Source organism: Leucopleurus acutus (genome assembly GCF_964270905.1).
Source record: "Leucopleurus acutus genome assembly, chromosome: 19".
Lineage (NCBI taxonomy): Eukaryota > Metazoa > Chordata > Mammalia > Artiodactyla > Delphinidae > Leucopleurus > Leucopleurus acutus.
In genome coordinates this window covers 6868729-6888464 of record NC_139161.1, presented here as the reverse complement: position 1 = coordinate 6888464, position 19736 = coordinate 6868729, and the positions used below count along the sequence as shown (strand labels likewise).

At 51.2% G+C, this 19736-nt stretch overlaps 2 protein-coding genes across 4 annotated transcripts; one reads left to right on the top strand and one right to left on the bottom strand.

The window, feature by feature from the left end:
* The first annotated feature begins 1778 nt into the window (after positions 1 to 1778).
* Positions 1779 to 3409, top strand: NT5C (5', 3'-nucleotidase, cytosolic). Of its 2 annotated transcripts, none has more exons than XM_082860599.1 (5): positions 1779 to 2002; positions 2342 to 2442; positions 2523 to 2583; positions 2804 to 2918; positions 3037 to 3409. In XM_082860599.1, exons 1-5 carry the CDS (start codon positions 1805 to 1807, stop codon positions 3216 to 3218), a joined length of 657 nt encoding a protein of 218 aa, XP_082716725.1. In that variant the 5' UTR covers positions 1779 to 1804; the 3' UTR covers positions 3219 to 3409. The 2 variants fall into 2 exon arrangements, with proteins under 2 accessions (XP_082716725.1, XP_082716726.1); XM_082860600.1 differs by having other exon boundaries at positions 2994 to 3409.
* A 1533-nt stretch (positions 3410 to 4942) lies between these two features.
* Positions 4943 to 17131, bottom strand: ARMC7 (armadillo repeat containing 7). Of its 2 annotated transcripts, none has more exons than XM_082860325.1 (3): positions 16875 to 17131; positions 16637 to 16780; positions 4943 to 5448 (listed from the first exon to the last, which is right to left on the bottom strand). In XM_082860325.1, exons 1-3 carry the CDS (start codon positions 16963 to 16965, stop codon positions 5087 to 5089), a joined length of 597 nt encoding a protein of 198 aa, XP_082716451.1. In that variant the 5' UTR covers positions 16966 to 17131; the 3' UTR covers positions 4943 to 5086. The 2 variants fall into 2 exon arrangements, with proteins under 2 accessions (XP_082716451.1, XP_082716452.1); XM_082860326.1 differs by having other exon boundaries at positions 5233 to 5448; positions 16701 to 16780.
* Between the last annotated feature and the right edge of the window lie 2605 nt (positions 17132 to 19736).

Sequence of the window (19736 nt, the reverse complement as noted above, 5' to 3'; positions counted from 1 at the left end):
GCTTCTCAATGGTGGGTGGTCAGAGAAGAAGGCTCCAAAGAAAGGAAGGGTCCACGTAGATAGAAGGCGACAGGGTCATCTGAGTCCTCTCAAGTGATAAAGGAGACAGAAGATGGGAGAAAGCTCACTAGGTGCTAGGCAGAAAGTTCCAGACCAACATGCTATATTAAGTGTCCATTGGGCACTGTAAATCGGCTTTTTAGGTCTAGCTGTGCTACCGACCAGCTATGTGCCTTGGGCTTGTCATTTGGGAGCTCAGGTTCCTAACTTAAAAGTAAGACTTTTGAATGAGGTCACCTCTAAAAACCTTCCCATGACTGAAATGACTCAAACCTAGTGTGTAACCACCAGCTATTCTGACGTACTGGGCATGTCTTTGGGAAGAATAAGGGTGACCATAGGTTGTGGAGGTGTTAAGTGTTTCTCCCTTACTGTGTAAAGTATTTGCAAAATGGAAAATCAACAGCTGTGCTACACAGTCTTTCCAGGTTCACCAGAACAGGTTAGCCCTACCAATCACCTGAGTTACAGTTTGTCATGACTCCAGAGATAGGGAACCTGCACCCTTTTCTCTCAGTAATGGTGGAGCTCCTGGGCAAGAGAGGTCCCTGATTTGTGTCACAACTTGTAACTTGGCTTTAGTTTTTTATTCTGTGAAGGTAAGTGCCTAGCCTAAAGGTGTTCTGCCAGTCATTTTGGTACTATTACAGATTTTAGAAAATTCTATGTAAACATGTTTGCTAAGCGTGTTGAATTTTCCAGTTAGAAAGCTTAGGGTTTAGAAGATGAAGTTGAATGATCTTAAAATGATGACGATGGCAGAAGAATCAGCATTTTGTTGACAGTGTGGACTTTTTACACAGTTATGTGTCTCAAGTGGCTTGGTGTTTACTGCTGATGTCTATTCTACGTCTTTAGCATTTTAAAATTAGATCGCCAGGCTCCCCTTCCTTATGCTTCCGTTCCATTGGGTTTAGACATATTGGGGTGCTGAGGTGGGGAACTACAGGAAGATGGGTCACTTATTCAAATCCGAATCTAGTTTGTAGGTAAATATATTTACATGTAGTCAGGAAATTGTGTGAAATCTACAAAAAGGAGAGTCAACAAAACTTAGCAATGCTAAGCAATTTCTAGAGGAGGATGGAACTGCCGATTCTAGAGACCTGTCAGTTCCACAAAAAGGATTGTCCCGATTACCTGAGCCTGGTGGAAAAATCGCCTCTTCCAGGTGGAACTGTATGTTTAAAGCAGATGCTCCCATGTTTCACGCCAACTCTGGTTTATGAATTCGTCTCTGAGGAGCTCTGCTCACACGAACCAGTTGTCTTCAGCAGATTCATTCACTTCTAACCGTTACTGGGAGTCCCCGTGATTCGGGCCGTGGGTTGGTGCTGCCATGACGGGGCGGAAGCTCTGCTCCGGTCCCCACAGCAGGGTGCGCAGGTATGGCGTCTCAGGTTTAAGGAGGCTTGACTCCTTGTTAGACGACGCTTCCCAGTATTTAGGATAGTCCCTCCTGTCAGGCCCCTGGAAGTTCTGCCCCGAGTAACATTCGGGGTGAGCGAGGACGTCTGCTACAGCGTGGAAGGCTGCTGATGTGTACGTAGGTGCGTTCTCAGACCGGAAAGCAGCCCAAGCCATCGCCACGCCGCCCCCCACCCCCCCGAAACGGGGCTGCCCATGCAAATCAGCCGCAGTCGGGCCCGCCCACCCCACGGCTCCGGAAGCTGCAGTCCCCTCGCCCAGCTCCGCGCGGCGGCTCCCGGGGCCACATTTCCGCCGGGCCGCCTGCCTAGCTGCGATGGCGGTGCAGATGGCTGCGCGGCGCGGGCGGCCAGTGCGGGTGCTGGTGGACATGGACGGCGTTCTGGCGGATTTCGAGGCCGGCCTCCTGCGGGGCTTCCGCCGAAGCTTCCCCCGGGAGCCGTACGTGCCGCTGCAGGAGCGCCGCGGCTTCCTCGCCTGCGAGCAGTACCGAGCCCTGCGCCCGGACCTGGCGGTAGGGAGCGGGGAGGGGGGGCGCGGGGCCGCCCTGGAGCGGGGAGCCCCGACCCCACAGGACACCTGGGAGCGGGGAGACCTCCCCTTGGGTCAGGACTGTCTCTGCTCCATGTCCAGTGACACCTTCCTGTTTAAAATTAACAAAGCTCTCACTTCAGAATCCACAGTTCACCTCAGGACTGGACAGTCTGGGGGAGTACTTACCCCTGAACAAAGTCCTCTACCTGAGACTCTGATTTGGGGACCGAAGCGCCCCAGGAGCTTCCCTTTGAGAGTCCTCGCCGGGGCTGGAGAGGTCTGCTGGGATCAGAGCCAGGACAGGAACACTATCTTTCAGGACAAAGTGGCCAGTGTGTATGAAGCCCCAGGCTTTTTCCTAGACTTGGAGCCCATCCCTGGAGCCTTGGAAGCAATGCGGGAGATGAATGACATGCAGGAGTGAGGAAGGGCGGGGAGGGAGGGGGTGGGGAGCAGGCGCTGGCATCACCCTGTCTAACCGCCCCCCCCCCTCCCCGCAGCACCGAGGTCTTCATCTGCACCAGCCCTCTGATGAAGTATGACCACTGTGTGCACGAGAAGGTGCGGCTGCCCCAGCACTTCACCCGCAGACTTAGGCTCCTAAGCCCTGATCTTTTAAAGAAAGCGGCAGAAACACAGACAGTCGGGGGTGGGGTGGGGGGTAGAGGGGAGCCCTCTCTCTCATGAGCTGCTGTAGACCCTCCCTCACACCTACTTGCTCACTGGCCCTGAATTCAAGGGCCCATCAGGCCCTACTGAGCCACCTATGCCCACCTCACAGTACCGCTGGGTGGAGAAGCACCTGGGGCCCCAGTTTGTGGAGCGCATTATCTTGACGAGGGACAAGACGGTGGTCTTGGGGCACCTGCTCATTGATGACAAGGACACCATTCAAGGTAGGAGCCCTTTTCCCTAGCAACCTCCAGGCATCTAGCCTGCTGGGATTAGGGAGAGGGAGTAAAAATAACCAGATTACAGAGTGTATCCCTGCCTTCCTCCCGTGTCCTATCCCAGGCCAAGAGGAGACCCCAAGCTGGGAGCATATCTTGTTCACCTGCTGCCACAACCAGCACCTGGCCCTGCCCCCCCCACGGAGACGGCTGCTCTCCTGGAGGGACAACTGGAAGGAGATTATAGACAGCAAGCGGGGAGCCTTGCAGCGGGACCGAACCGGCCTGGGGCCGCCCCAGGAATAAGGCGAGGGGCCATGGCCGTGGACAGTAGCTGAAGGAAGGGAAGGCAGACCAGCAGGGAGCCCAGGCAGAACTGAGCGACAGGGCAGCATCATGGCAATGACCCCTCAGCACTGTGCCAGCCACCTGAACCCTCCTGGCAGAGCTGGCCTGGAAACGTGGTGGGAAAATCAGGAACCTTTTTAATAAAACACTTTGGCTCACTGCTCTCTTATGGCCTTTTATTTGGGGGAAGCGAAGGGACAGGAGCCCCACAGGGGCAGCTGGGACAGAGGCCAATGAGGAGGCCTTCGCCTCCCTCCCTCTCGTCTCCTTAGTCCATTAGTTCCATAGTCTGCCCACCTCCACGTCCACCTGGAAACCATTCCTCTTGAATCTGCCTTTCCTTGGCCATGTAAGAGGTCATCCTTGGGCTTTCCTGGTGGTGCAGTGGTTAAGAATCTGCCTGCCAGTGCAGGGGACACGGGTTCGATCCCTGGTCCAGGAAGATCACACATGCCGCGGAGCAACTGCGCCACAACTACTGGGCCTGTGCTCTAGAGCCCGCGAGCCACAACTACTGAGCCCATGTGCCACAACTACTGAAGCCTGCGCGCCCTACAGCCCGTGCTCTGCAACAAGAGAAGCCACTGCAATGAGAAGCCTGTGCACCCCAATGAAGAGTAGCCCCTGCTTGCTGCAACCAGAGAAAGCCCGCGCGCAGCAACAAAGACCCAACGCAGCCAAAAATAAATAAAATTTTAAAAAAGAAAAAAAAAGAGGTCATCCTTAAGGGAGGCCAGGACCTTCCACTGCTCCTGAACCCCACCTTTCCAAGGGGGCCCACACCCCTTCCCCCGTGCTGAGCAGCTGACACTAGACTCTGAGCCATTCGCTTGCTGTCAGTATCTGGTCCCATCTCCCTCGAGCACCTCTCTTACTTGCATCCCTGAAGCCAGCCTGAGACAGATTTCCAGGGACAGGGACCCCCACCACCACCACCTCACTAACCCTGATGGCAGAGAAGGCAGGCCAGGGCTTCCAGGCAGGTACCATGGGGTGGCGAAGGGAAAAGACAACAGCTCGTAGAGTTTGTGCCTGTATTCTAATGTGTCACCCTCATGGCCTCCGTCTTAATGCCTGATGGCCATGTTAACAGTCACTGGGCTGCGACACTCAAGATCAGGAACCACGTCTTCGTCTTTGAAGCCCTAACATGGTCCCTGGCTGATAGGCCTGTGTAGATAAACAGTTAATCCTGGGCCACAGAGTTCTCCAGGCCAGCATTCACCATGCCCAACACCCAGCCTGGAGAGCTTGCAGGACAGGTACCCGGCCTCCACAGCAGTGGACACAACACTTCCCCAGCTTCCCAGGGCCCCGAAATACTTTTAACAACAAGGCTTCTCATTTCTATTTCTCAGAATTACTCCCAACACTTCTGTTAAGGTATGATGCCTGTTTCCTCAAGCTCAGGCAATTCTCCTAAGCCCCAGGTCCAGCTGTTCCTCAGGAGAAACACCATCTGCAGAGCCTCTGGGTCTAGGGACCTGCTGCATCTCACACGAGGGTGACAGCTCGGTGGCGGGGTGGGCCAGGAGGCAGGACCTTCGCCTCTAGCTGGCTGAGAGCGTCAGCCTGTCAAAACGGCACCCTTCAATTTCCTTCTCCACGTGTCTCAAAGTCTGGCTTCCTCACTCATCTCCTGGTGCCTTTCACACAGTGTAAACACCTGTCCCACTGGGAAAACTCGCCTTTAAAGGGGCTGACAAAGCACCACTTGGGGAGAACGTGCACACTGGGGGCTCTGCTGCTCCCACTTCCTGAGTCCCCACCGGGATTCTGGTCTTGTCTCTGGCAGTGCCGGTGCCGCGGCCTGAGGGCTCCTTGGATCAGGGCTGCTGCGGGGCCTCAGTCCTTGGTAGTGGGATCCCCAGGGCAGAGTGAGCCCGCCGGCTGCGGGCTTCGGCCACCTGGCTGGGGGAGCAGAAGTCTTCCAGGAAGATCTGGGCCAGGTTCCGGAGCCTCGCGTTGGCTGAGAGGGAGAAGCGCACCATGCACTGGACCACGGGCGTGGCGGTCAGCTCGGGGTGCGAGCTGGAGCCCGGCGAGCTCAGGTACATGATCGTGGTCACGGCGGACAGCACGGTCTCCTCGTTGGGACTGGACAGGCAGTCGATGATGAGTGGGACACCCCCAGTCTGCAGGATGTGCTCCTTGTTGGCCCTGTCTGAGCACAGGTTGCAGAGGCCTCCTGGGGAAGAGCACGGTGAGTCTGGATGCCTTAGCCCTGGGCCTCCTTCCATCTTTCCTCCGCCCACTGAGTCCCAGGGAAGGTCCAGGCCTGAGAAGGTGGCCCAGGGACAAGGGATCCCAAGTCTATTCTGATCTCCAGCCCTCCCTTTCCAGATTCCAGAAAGGCCTGCCTGCCCTCCACTGCCTAACCTTCTGGAAGTGGGCACTGATCCCTTTCCCTCCTGGTTCAGCCAGCTCAATGACTGATAGGCTTTCCTTTTTTTTTTTTTAAGTAGAAAACATAAAACCCACAGTGTATCATCACTTTAGAAGAATTAAGAAATATAGGTAAGGTGATGGTTTCACAGGTGTACACATGTCAATACTTATCAAGTTATACTCTTTAAGTATGTAAAGCTTATTATATGCCAATTATACCTCAATAAAGCTGTCAAAAATATTAGAAGTCAAAATATAAACCATCTTAATCCTACCACCCATTTAACATGTTTTTCATCCCACAGTTTTTAAATATGTGACTACATATAAATATTTAATAACAACGTGATACTCGTTTTGTAAGCCAGCTGTTTTCATTTAACCATGTCCTGTGAACATTTCTCCACGCCAATAAATCTACAATCATGGCATCATTTAATAGCTGTTCAGTCCACCATTTTATGGAAACAGCATAATTGAGAGTTTAAAGCATTTCAGCATCATTCCCACATCACTATTGCTAGGAATCTGGGGGACAAAAGAAAAGGACAGAGTGAGAGACCCGTGGTTCTGGATCTAAGAACCACTGCTCAGGTAAGATGCCCAGACCCCTCATTCTCTCCCGTCACGCCTAAAGTACTAGATGTGGGAAGCTGATTTTCGTGGGTCCTGAGTGAGCTTCCTGCCATCAGGGCACCCTCACCCTTAGGTTCCTACTCCAAGTAGAGAACGAACTTATAGCTCATTTGCATAACATGGCCGACCAGTACTGAGTGTCCAATCAGGAGTGAGTTACAGCCCACCCACTTCCCCGGCATCTCTAGAAACAAGCAAAGGGGGGACCTCCCCACACGCCCGGCAAAACCCAACTAGGACCTCTTTCCCAGCAAGAGGGGACAGGTGCAGGGAAGTGGCGCAGGCCTGGCAAAGATCTCCGCCTACTCCAGGTAGGTACAGCCACCCCTTCCCTAGCAGTACCTGGGTAGGGGAACCTTTTACCCATTCAGCCTCCAAGGACTTCCCACTGCAAAGATCCTTCTGGGATCTTTGCATGGTGCCACCCTCTTGCTAGTAACCAGCACGTCACTGCTCTGTGGCCAGTGTGGTTTCCCTGGAGTACCCCATCAGCCGCTGCCTGCCACACCCAGGCACGTCCCTCATCACCTGTCTCACTGTCTTCATATGCTTAGAACTCTGAGAAACCTTCGTGGAATTTTCTTGCTCACTGACTGCTGAGCCCCGCTAGAAGCTACTGTGCCATGAGGTCAACACCGAGGCTGTCTTGGGATTTCCCTGGTGGTCCAGTGGTTAAGACTCCACGTTCCCAATGCAGGGGGCCTGAGTTTGATGCCTGGTCAGGGAACTAGATCCCACATGCTGCAACTAAGAGCCCACACACCGTAACTAAAGATCCCGCACGCGAAAACGAAGAGCCCCCGTGCCGCAAGCCTAATTAATTAATTAATTAAAAAAAAAAGACCTAGGCTGTCTTATTCCCAAGACTTCCTGGGTTTCTGGCACAGGGGGCGCTCCGCAAATGTTTGCTGGAAGGATTTTAAAGCAGTGAGCAGGGAAAAGGGCTGCACTGCAGAGGGTCGGGAGGCTGGATGGAATGGCTCCCTGGGACCCTGTGCACCTTGGACATCTGCAGTTCTGAGGGACGGAAGAGGCCGAGTGGTGCTCCTGAACCGAGGAAGATGGGCAGCAGGAGACGCACTCCAGGCACTGATGGAGAGGTCCCTCCCAGTGTCCACCTCAGCGCCCATTCACCCCAGTGGAGCCCTTAGCACAGCCTGGGGTCATCCTGCCGACTACCTTCTTTACTTGCTGTCTGTCCCCCCATCACTGGGCACCACAGGGTAGTAATTTACCTCTGTATTTCCGGAGCCTGCAACGGAGGATTCTCGCTGGACACATGCTAGGAACATGACTGAACCCCACGAAGAGTTACCACCACCCCCATTTAAGGGAAAGAACCTGAGGCTGTTGAGTAACTTGACCAAAGTCCCAGAAGATGGGGAGCCCTTTGCTACTCCCGTGGGAAAGGGTGTCCCTTCAGAAACCACAAGGACAACTAATCCTACCACGGGCAGATGCCAGGCTCAGCCAGCAGCAGGGGCAAGTAGAAATGCTGTGGCACAACTGCTGAGCCTGCGCTCTAGAGCCCGTGCGCCACAACTACTGAAGCCCGCGCGCCTGGAGCCCGCGCTCCGCAACGAGAGCAGCCACCGCGATGAGAAGCCCGCGCACCGCAACAAAGAGCAGCCCCCGCTCGCCACCACTAGAGACAGCCCACGCGCAGCAACGAAGACCCAATGCAGCCAAAAATAAATAAATAAAAGATGTCACCTCTTCTAAGAGCCTTCCATGACCACCCTAATCAGTCCCTCTCCCCAAGAGGCCCTCCCCTCACCACCTTCACTTCTTTTCTTCATACCAAAGAAGAAAAAAAGAAAAAGTAAAAAAGCAAAAGAAGAAAATATTCATAGATTCTGACAGAGGACTCATATCCAGAATATATAAAGCATTCCTATCAATAAAAGATGAACAACACAATAAAAACAGTGAGCAAAAGACTTCGATAAACTCTGCACAAAAGGGTCAATATATGAAAATGTGCTCAACATTCCTTATCAGAGAAATGAAAATTAAAACCACAATAAAAGGCCACTACACACCTATCATAATGGCTAAAACAAAAAAATACTAAGTGATACTAAGTGTTGGCGGGGAGGGAGCAGCACCGGAACTCTCGTATGCTGGCGGTGAGGAGTGGAACACATTGTGATGACGGTGGAAAGCTAGTTGGCAGCTTCTAACACAGTTAAACATCCATCTACCCTACGACTCAGCAATTCCACTCCTACCCAAATCTGTCTGAGAAAAATGAGCACATATGTATACAAGGAACCTACCCGAGAGAAATGAGTACCTATGTATACAAGAAAACTTGTACAAAAATTATCATAACAGCTTTATTCATAAAGGTTCCAAACTAGAAACAGCTCAAATCTCCATCAGCGGGTGAATGGATGAACAAATTGCGGCCTATTCATATAAAGACATGAACTACTGATACTGTAACAATTTGGATGAATCTCAGAAACATTATGCTGAGTGAAAGAAACCAGATACTATATCCTGTAGGATTCCTCTTACATGAAGGTCAAGAACAGGCGAAACTGATCCATGGGGATAGAGGTTAGAATAATGGTTACCTCAGGGTGGAAGACACTAACTGGCAGAGGGTACGAGGGACCTTTTTGGGGAGACGAAAACATTCTGTATCTTGACTTAAGTGCTGGTTATACTGATGTACATACAGCTTAATGAATTTAAAAATTCATCAGACTGGCACTTAAGCTACGTGCATTTCACTGTATGCCGATCCTGCTGCAACCTAAAAACTGGTTACCAGACAAAAAGGAGAACAAGTTCTGACTGGCGGATGAACATATTTTGGACAAACCTGGCAAGATAAAGAGAACAAGAGGCAAAGGCAGGGCCCTTCTAGGTGTGGGGAGCCACAGGAACCCCCAGGAGAGACAAAAGAGAAAACCCTAGTGCAGTCTGGGATGAGAAAGCTGGCGGCTCAGAGAGGGCAGGTAGGGGATCTCAGGTCACAAAGCAAGGAGGGCAATGGTGCTGGAAGGGACAGGAGGGTCTAAGTATTGTCCTGGGGATTAAATGAGGTCATGCTGACAAGTGCTTAGCCAGCACCTGGTGCCTGAGAGGGCTGGGCATGTCCTTGGAGACAGTGGCTCAAGACCGTTACAGCTGAGGACCCGCCCGAGGACCCGCCCGCCCCAGGGTACTGGGCTGGCCGTGGTCAATCCCAGGTCAAAATCTTCACTGGGGGCTATCTGTTCTTGGGTTTTACTTCAGTATCTTGAAGACGGTTCTCTCTGAAATTTCAGGACAGACATTCAAGGGACAGAACAGCATATAGAGAAAGCCACTATTACACGTAAGAAGGTGAGAGACAAATATACATATATGTATACGCAGAGAAAGCCACTATGACACGTAAGAAGGTGAGAGACGAATATACATATATGTATACGCCCACATTTGCTGGTTTCATATGAGGGGGGAACAGGGTGGAAGGGACAGGAATGGTAGTGAGACCATACTCGTAATACAGTTTTGACTTAAACAGATATGTTTTGTATAAGTTAAAAAAACCAAATTAAATTTTAAAAAATCATGGTTTTTCGCACTTCTGACCTGTATTTCAGTTCTAAAATTTTATCCTACAGGTACACTCCCACAAGTGAGAAATGACATACAAATAAGGGTATCCACTGTCACACTGCTCATGAGAGCAAAATGGAAACAACCCTAAATGGCCATCCTCAGGGGCCGGCTAAACGTTAGTCCCTTCATGCAGTGGACATCATGCAGCAGTTACAAAGAATCAGGCAGCTCTTTATGGGCTGACACTGCAGGTGTGCCAAGACATGGTGCTAAGTTAAAAAAAAAAAAAAAGAATATAGATACAGTATACTTCAACATGTGTAGGATATGCAAAAAGGTATACATAGTATACAAACAAATATATACGTATTTGTTTATCAATCCCTAAAATATCTCTGGGAGAATACACAAGAAACTAGTAACAATGGTTGCCTCCAGAAAAGGCTACAGACCGAGTTACTGTTTATTACCTACCCTTTTGAATTCTGTACCATGTGAGTCAATTATGTATTCACATAAATTAATAAAACACACACGCACACCCTGCTTCTGCCTAGAACTGAGAGGAAGGGGGATTGGTCTCTGCCAGTCAGGGAGGGAGGGCACAGGGGCCTGGAGCCAGCCTTCCCAGCTGGTGTGGAAGGGAGCAGTGGGGTGAGGACCTTGAATTCACCTCTTTCCTGTAACAAGTGGATAGCTGAGGAATTTCTTTTTAAGCAGAAAGATGTGTGACCCCAGGACACTAAATGATCAGTGAGAGAAGGAGGTACACGGGAACCCGAGAGTACGGAGGATGGAGCGAGGGCTCTGTGGTGGGCAGATCTAGCCAGAATCCCAGGAATGCCCCAGGGGACTCAGGTGAGCAGAGCAAGCAACTCCATCTCTCTAAGCCTAGGTTTCTTTATCAGTAAAACGGGAAGAGAGAATTAAATAATGTAAGACCCCTCCCTGGCACACAGTAGATATGGACCAAGCACGCACCTGTTTATAGCCTCGGAGGCTGGCACAGGGCATATCTTCAGCCCACACACAGAGAAAGGGCTGGCACATACAGGTAGGCTTTAACAATGAGAAAGCAAGTGCTCGTGTAACCAGCACTGAGGTCAAAGACTGAAACACTGTCATCAGTCCAGAAGCCTCTGCATGCTCTTTCCTGATTCAATTCTCTCCCCTTCTCAGAGGTGACCCTCTTCCTGACGTGTAACAATGCAATAAAATAATTTTAAATTAACAGCAGGACCTTTTAAATTTTTAATAAAAAAAATTTTACTACACACACACCCCTAAATACTATAATTCAGTTCTGCCTCTTTTTGGACTTTATAGAAATGGAATCACACTGTACATATTATTATGTGTCTAGCATCATTTGCTTAACGTTATGTTTTTAATATAATTGCAAGGAGCTGTAGATTGTTCATTTACCTTGCTAAGCAGTATGAATATCGACAATATTGATCATTCATTCCACTGTTGACTGTTTCCAGTTTAGGACTGTTACAGACAATACTGCTGGTGACATTTTTGCATGTGTCTGGACGTGCATGTACCTAACCCTATGATTGTAACTGCTGGGTCACGCGGCATGCCTATCTTCAATTTTACTAAATCCTATTTTTCCAAAGAGAGGCGGCTCAGGATTCATCTACCAGCCTTTTTCAGTACACCACCACCATCTGGTGGCAGCTACAGGTATTGCATGAAATAGAACAGAGGAAAGCGATTTAACCTGAATCGTGGGAGGCCACCTACTTGCATTGCTGTTGTAGTAACAAAACTGCCGAGTATTCCGTGACATACTAGGATTCAGCCAGTTTTCATGGAAGCAGATAATTATCTCCTGGTTCCTTTACATCTCCATACACCATCTAGAATGGTGCAGGTGTGCACACACAGCATATAAGACACCAGAGAATCAACCAATGGTGCTTCAGTCCAACACTCCCAAATTAATGCCAAAGCCTGCCAGAGTTTTTATTTGGGGCATGAGCTCTGAATTCTCTCGCTCATTCAAGTATTTACTGAGATCCTGGCTTTTTATCTGGTTCCTGATAATTCACCCGCTTCCTATCCCCCATCCCAAATGAGGGTGGCTCCGGCCTGACCAGTGCCTGTCTCCCCGTGGTACTTCCTCCTACTACTGCCCGGACACCCACTGTGAGGCTAAAGATCAACTTTCATACCTTTTCCTAGCATTCAATGATGCTTTTCCAGAAGGGCCGAATCCCTGGAACAGCTGGGTGATTAGACACTATCCCATCCTACCTCTCCTCTCTGGGAGACTCGGGAACTGTTTATCCTCAAAGGGGTCTGGATACCTAGGGGACCTTGCAGCTGCAGGCACTTTATCTCATTTACTTCTCTCAACAACTCTGTGAGGCAGGTACTGATCCTCCCCCACCTGACCGATGATGGGAGAAGGGAAATCACATGCCCAGAGTTAAGTCGGGGAGTGAGGACTTGAACCCAGGCCTGCCTGACCTCAAAGCCCCACTCTTACCAAACTCTCTATATTCCTTGCCAACAAACCAACATTGGTTTTCGTTCTGCCAAACCATGGCCATGGGCCATCTAACCCGGCAGTTATTCCAGAACCAAACGCACTCAGGGCTGCAGCACGAAGTCATGTCCGGGACTGCGCACATTCCCCGGCCCCATCCTCGTCCCAGGCCAAAAGGCCTGAGCATTCAAGACGTAACAAAGGTAAGCAAGGCACCCTGATCTCATGGAGATTCACCATCTCAGATCTGCCACCAGAGACAAAAGATTCAAAGCTACAAAGCCCAGCACAGAATAAGCACCGACAGTGTTTCCCATTTAGCAGCACAGACGTTAACAGAAGAGGAAACAGCAAGAGTAACAAAACCGGCTTCTAAGCACCACTGGGACTCTCCTTTTAAGTTATGCGCAATAAATACGAGAGGATTTTAATCTCCAGAGGATCCCACGGAGGGATTCAATGCTAAGAAAGCTGCTGCTCTGGGGATTGGGGATGTTGGGAAGGAGAAGAAAAAGAGAAGGAAACAGTGGCTGTGAAAAGTAAAACTGGTGATGATACCAACAATTCTAGACAAAGTATTGATACCTTCACGGAGACAGACACGCGCACACGCTCTGCTCCCCGCAACAGTCCTGCGAGGCAGACAAGGCTCAGGTGAGGAAATGAGGCTCAGAGAAGGGACAGGACTCATCCACAAAGACCGGCTACAAAGTGGAGAAGTGGGGACCGTGGACTCCAGGTCCAGGGCTTGGTCACCCACTCTGGGAAGCTGCCCAGGCGGGCAAGAACCCAGGCCCAGCCCTGATCTCTGGCAAAGCTCCCAGCTCAGTGGGCCAGGAACTCAAGAGTGTTCCTGCCTCGGGAAAGTTGCTTCCTGATCCTGTAAAAACTTGCCTGGGTGACTGCTCTTTTCAGCAAAGGTTTCTCCAGAGTCAAGAGCTTGAGTTGAAGGAGCTGTATCACTCTCAGGTGGAGGCCTAGCCATGGGCTTCTGCAGGGGTCACTGTCACCACTCAGGCGGCAGAAGCTGGGGAGCAGAGTTCCAAAGAGGGAGGAGATGGAGTACTAACACTGGAGAAAATCTTAAAGTGACCAATTTTTCACGATATTTATTCAGCATAATAATCTTCCAGAGGGGCAGAGACATGAGCTATTCCCACCCTTAGACCTGGGCAACCGGGGCTCCTGCCCCCAGCCCAGGTTTCGAGGGCCTCACTCTGGCCCTCTCCATAGGTTGAAGAGTCCAGGGAGCCTGCCCAAAGCCCATCCCTCTTCCCCCATACCCAGAGCTCCAGTTCCTAAACCTGCTCCCCCAGCTGCATGGGCCTCTTTCCTGCATCCTGACTCCCGGCGGTGAACCCCGCTGTTTGTGTGCACACGCCGAAGTCCAATGAGTGGCCACCAGGCAAGTGTTTGTGGGGCTGTGAGTGAAGCTGGGATGTCCACACATGTGTGAGGCCTGTCGTAGTAAGAGGAGTCCCAGATACCACAAATTAGAGGCAGACCTGGATGGCCTTTCAAAAATTTAAATCACATTTGCCCAGGATGTATTCAGGAAAAAAAAAAAGTGTGTTACTTGATTCCAGAAAAGTTTTCAATCTAATTTCTAAGTTACAGGAAATAAAGCAGTTACAGGAACAAACGAAATGACACCATAAAGAGGCAACTAGACAATTCAGAAGGTGAGACGTTCTGCAGAACTGGTCTGGATCCTTCAACAATTAGTGTTAGGAAAAAAGAGTCTATTAATGATTAAAAGAGATATAAGATGGGCTTCCCTGGTGGGGCAGTGGTTGAGAATACGCCTGCCAATGCAGGGGACACAGGTTCGAGCCCTGGTCCCGGAAGATCCCACATGCCGCAGAGCAACTAAGCCCGTGGGCCACAGCTACTGAACCTGAGCTCTAGAGCCCACGAGCCACAACTACTGAGCCCACGTGCCACAACTACTGAAGCCCACGTGCCTAGAGGCCATGCTCCGCAACAAGAGAAGTCACTGCAGTGAGAAGCCCGCGCACCACAACGAAGAGTAGCCCCCACTCACCGCAACTAGAGAAAGCCCGCGTGCAGCAACGAAGACCCAAAAGCAGTCAAACATAAATAAATTTATATTAAAAAAAGATATAAGATAATTGATGCTGTGATTTCCTTCCAAACAGCACCATATGGAAAGGGGGGGAGGGGGAGGATAAAGAGTAACTTTAGGGACTTCCCTGGCGGTCCAGTGGTTAAGACTCCATGCTTCCAATGCAGGGGGCATGGGTTCAATCCCTGGTCAGGGAACTAAGATCCCACATGCCACAAGGTTTGGCCAATAAATAAATAAATAACTAAAAAGAGTGACTTTATAGTGGAGAAACCTGACAAACATTACTTCATCCAGGTGATCAAGGTTAATATCAACAGTGATAAGTCATGTTGATAGCATATGCCCTTGATATGATGTAAATGAAAATGGCCTTTTACCGTTTACCTCTGTGGTCATCCTCCCCAAAACCCATATCCCACTCTAATCATGAGAAAAATATCAGACAAACCCCAACTGACGGAAAACCTACAAAATACCTGACCAGTACTCCTCAAAACTGCCAAGGTCATCCAGAAAAAAGGGAAAGTCTAAGAAACTGGCACAGCCCAGAGGAGCCTAAGGAGACATGACAACTAAATGTAACACAGTATCTTGGATGGAATCCTGGAGCAGTAAAAGGATTATTACGGAAAAACTAAACAAATCTGAATAGAGTATGGACCTGAGTTAATAATAATGCATCGATATTGGTTTATTAATTGTCACAAACGTACCATACTAATGTAAGGCGATAACAATGAGGAAACTAGGTGTGGCATATATGGGAACTCTGTACTATCTTTGCAATTTTTCTAAAACTGTTCTAAAATACAAAGTTTATTTAAAAAGAGAGAGATTGAGATCTAAGGAACGTAAGAACCAGATTAAGTGCATGAATCCTGGACTGGATCCTGGTTTATACAAAACAACAACAACAAAATGTCCTTTTGGGACCTATTAGAGAAGTTGGCCTAACTGGGTATTTGGTGATAATGGAATTATTAAGTTCATTCTCTATGTAGATAAGATTCACTATGTAGAGAAATGTTCTTTTTTAAAGATGCATGCTGAAAAAACAATGTTGGTTTGCCTTCAGAATAAACTCCAAACTCTTTCCCAATGCCGAGACCTGAATCCCTGTAAACTCTGGTGCCGTGAGCTCTCTATAACCTCACTGAGTACCACTCTCTGCTTCACTCACCACAATGGTGCCACATCAGCGTTCCTTCTGGCTCCTCCTGCTCTAGAGTCTTTTTTTTTTTTTTTTTTTGCGGTACACGGGCCTCTCACTGTTGTGGCCTCTCCCATTGCGGAGCACAGGCTCAGCGGCCATGGCTCACGGGCCCAGCCGCTCCGCGGCACGTGGGATCTTCCCGGACCGGGGCACGAACACGTGTCCCCGGACTCTCAACCACTGCGCCACCAGGGAAGCTCTGCTCTAGGGTCTTTGCCCACGCTGTGCCTTCCCATGATGGCCAAACAAGAAGTAGCCCCTCCTTCCCCTTGCTCTCTCTCATCACCCTGTTTATTTTCTTCAGAGCCTCAGCTTTCTTGTTTGTCAACCATCTGTCTCCCCCTACTAGAATGTAAATTCCTTGAGGGCAAAGACCCTTTGCCCAACTTGTTCGCCATCTCTCCAACATCTAGAACAATACCTTGCTCGCACAATATACGTCCAATAAATATCTGTCCAGTGAATAATTCAGTAGGTCTTAGACCATAACAACTACAGGAGTCACAAGCCATTCCAAGTCACCGCTACTTCTCTTGATGGTAAAACTTTTTTTGGCTGTGCCCCACGGCATGTGGGATCTTAGTTCCCCAACCAGGGATTGAACCCGTGCCCCCCGCAGTGGAAGCACGGAGTCTTAACCACTGGACCGCCAGGGAAGTCCCGATGTTAAAACATTAAGTCAAAGATGTTTAAAAAGGGCACTCAACATTTTTCCCTCCAATGGGGCTTCAAACCATTCCCTCATTTTCGATCTCACCTCTAAGCGGGAGGGAAGCTACACAGGCAGAGGGGGTCCTAAGAGTTCCAAACCTGATTCAAGCGAGCCGTGACCTGGACGACGTGTGAACCGCGGAGGCGGCACAGACATCGCGAAAGTCTGCCTTCGCAGCTGAGGGACTGCCTAAGAGATTCCTTTCCCAACAACTCACTTCTAACTCATTATCTCATTACAGCCCATCAGGTATCTAGGAGAGCGGCCCCATCCTTACCAATAGCAAACTCCACCAGGGTCTCATTCTCCTCCGACAGTGAATCGAGGAATAAATCCAGGACCTGCAGCTGCCGCAGATACTGGTAGTTACTGGGGTCATAGGCGAAGTTGGCGAGGTTGGCCAGTACTTGCTCCTTTGCGTCTGCAGTGGAAAAGCGGCACTGGAGCCAGGTCCGGGGCGGCGATCGCGGCCAGACCCCTGCCTGGTACCCTGCTCCCCACCCTGCCGCTCTCACCTTGGCTCTCGGTCGCCTGGAATTCCGTGACCAGCGCCTGCAGGTATCCCAGCCGGCCGACGTGGGGGTCTACCTTCGGCTTCTGGGCCATGGTCGGGCGGCGGAGGAAACCCGGGGGACGGGCAGGGGAGTGTGGAAGGTGAGGCTGGAAAGCGGGCGAGAACCTCACCTGGGCCTCGCCGGGTCCGGAGAGGGGCAGACCGGAGCGGGAAATAGGTTCCTTTCCTGGGTTCAGGTTCTGCAGTAATTTGCAGCTTAAATTGGGCTGGGGAAATGGGGTGGGGACTCAGGGCCTCGTAAGAGTTGGGAGTGAACATCCAAATTGGGGCGCGGAAAACCAGGACGCTGTCGCGCGCCGAAGGAGGGAGGAGCAGCGCCCAGCGGCGCTTAATTTCCGGCTCAGTTCCGGACTTCCGGGGCAAGCCGCTCTTAGCCCCGCCCCAGGGGGAGGAAGGGGCGGGCCGAGGAGGGTGAGGGGCGGGGCTGTCATTGAGCTCCCTGGGCTTGCTTCAAGCAAGTTCTTCCGCTGGTGCTTAGGCCGGGAGCTTCAAGCCTCTTGTCTCAGGCAGGTGGCGATCCGCATCGTGATGGAAGCGGTCATGGAAGGTTGCGGATGCGTTGAGGAGCTCCTCTAGGGCCCTTAGGAGCTCAGAGGTGCCGGAGCGCCTATGTGGGGGGCTGTCGGGGCAGAAGCACCTCCAGATGCCCCTGCACTTGACGGAGGGGTGCAGTTCCCCCCCACACACCAAGGGCCCCCAGGAACGCAAGTGTCGGCTCCCTGTGTCCCCCACGCGGGTCCTTTTGAAACGGAGCAGGACCCTATGGTCCTTGCCCCCCATGTCCTCAGCCTGCCTTTTGTCTGTGGAAAAACTTTAGCCAAAGAATAAGTTTAATCAGAAGTGAAAAAATGCAGAAATAGAGGAAAACAAAGGAGACCAGATAATAATAGTTTAGTCCTTAAGCATAGTCAAGGACCTTTAGTTCGTCCTTAAGGTCTATAGATAACATTCTGAGCTGTATCCTGTGAGCTGTTTTGCAGCTACTGAAGCCCCCACCAGGTGGAGGAGGATGACTACATGATGACCAAATTGAAGCCATGACATAAGCTGCTCCACTTCACACAATTCCTAGAACTGGCCTCAAAGAAATGGGAACAAACCCTGGAACTAAAGATTAACCGTACTTAAAACGACCAAGATGACGCTGATCAGACCACATTACTGGTTTCAAGCTGACCGTCAGAACTGACTATGCTGTTCTGCTCCCTCCCTCCGCCTATATAACCCTGAAACTCCCTTTTAAAAGCCCCTGTCCCCTGAACAGCAATCGGGAGTTCTCGGACAGGACTCCACCCTCTCTCCGGTTGCCAGCCTCTGAAGCAAACTTTCCTTTCCTACCAACACTTGTCTCTCAAGAATTGGCTTTGTGGGCTTCCCTGGTGGCGCAGTGGTTGAGAGTCCGCCTGCCGATGCAGGGGACACGGGTTCGTGCCCCAGTCCGGGAGGATCCCGCATGCCGCGGAGCGGCTGGGCCCGTGAGCCATGGCCGCTGAGCCTGCGCGTCCGGAGCCTGTGCTCCAAAAAAGAATTGGCTTTCGAGCGGCGAGCAGCCGGACCTGGGTTCGGTAACACTTTGACACTACCTTCTGGTCTGCTTTTCCCAAAAGCCAGGCGACGACTTCCCCGGCAGTCCAGTGGTTGACTCCGCGCTCCCAATGGAGGGGTCATGGGTTCTATCCCTGGTCTGGGAACTAAGATCCTGCATGCCGCCTGGCGCAGCCAAAATGAAAAGCCGGGCGAGCCTGGTACCCTCTGCTTCCCAATCCTGAGCTGAGTCTGCCACCTGTGGCTGGAAGGCATTTTATCAGCCAGGTGGCAGACAGCACCAGGGGCAGCACTGTCGGGCCCTAGAAGGAGCCCAGCTGTACCGCTTTGGCGGTTTTCTGATGCTGAAGCCCTTCCGCCCACTTCCTTCTCGGGGCTTCTCAGGAAGGGGGCGTGCGACCCAGACCTCATAGGCACAGGGGACAGAGCACCAGGGAGGAAGGTGGTCCTCCCAGACTCCAGTTGTGCTTGAAAACGTGGGGATGAAAGGGGCTTGGGCTGCGAGCTTCTTGAGGGCAAGGGCCATGCTCCTTTTGCCCTGGGCCTGGCATGAGGGCAGAGTGGCTGCCACACTCCAGCCTACCACAGCCCCGTTGAGAGCAGCCTCCACCTCCGTGGTGGGCTCAGGTCCCTGTGATCAGCCCCTGCCCTGTGCACACACCCCTGGGGCAGGAGTTATGACCATAGTCTGGGTGCTTGGGTACCCTGGCTGCTTCTTGCAGTACAGTGGCCCCAGGCCCTTCACATTCAGAGGGGAGCTGATTCGACTTGGGGAAGTATATCTCAGCACAAGGTGGCCAGGGGGCTTCTCTGCTTCTGTCTGGACAGAGCAGTAAAGGCCTGGGACCAGGAGCTCAGAGCTTGGGGACAGGATGGAAGGGAGCTCCTGGTCAGGAACTGCTCTAGACCCTCTCTAGAGGAATCCCAGGATCAGCTAAGTGTGGGTTCTGGAATCAGATGGGCCACCCCAGCCTCCCTCATTTGTCCCCTCCTAAGGCTTCAGAGGCCCTCATCTTTGGGAAGAATTCTTCATCCTTGGTTTTGTGCTGAGGGCAGCGACCAGGTCTTAACTCCTCTCTGCCAGTTCCTGACACACAGTAGATGCTCAATAATATTTGCTGAAGGAATTCTGCCCAGAGATTATCACCACTCTTGCCCAGGGGGCAGAGGAGGTCAAAGTTTCCTATGCTAAATGTTTACCAATATCTTTTTTCCTTGAAAGAAATGAGTTTTCAGGAAGTGGGCCTAAAAGGGGATA

Excerpts from the sequence above, each read along its gene's own strand:
- NT5C (XM_082860600.1), top strand. The coding sequence starts at position 1,805 with ATGGCGGTGCAGATGGCTGCGCGGCGCGGGCGGCCAGTGCGGGTGCTG. Across the intron at positions 2,443-2,522 it reads GAGATGAATGACATGCAGGA|CACCGAGGTCTTCATCTGCA; the intron begins GTGAGGAAGGGC and ends CCCTCCCCGCAG. Across the intron at positions 2,584-2,803 it reads ACCACTGTGTGCACGAGAAG|TACCGCTGGGTGGAGAAGCA; the intron begins GTGCGGCTGCCC and ends CCCACCTCACAG.
- ARMC7 (XM_082860325.1), bottom strand. The coding sequence starts at position 16,965 with ATGGCCCAGAAGCCGAAGGTAGACCCCCACGTCGGCCGGCTGGGATAC. Across the intron at positions 16,781-16,874 it reads CCAGGCGACCGAGAGCCAAG|ACGCAAAGGAGCAAGTACTG; the intron begins GTGAGAGCGGCA and ends TTTCCACTGCAG. Across the intron at positions 5,449-16,636 it reads CCTGGTGGAGTTTGCTATTG|GAGGCCTCTGCAACCTGTGC; the intron begins GTAAGGATGGGG and ends GCTCTTCCCCAG.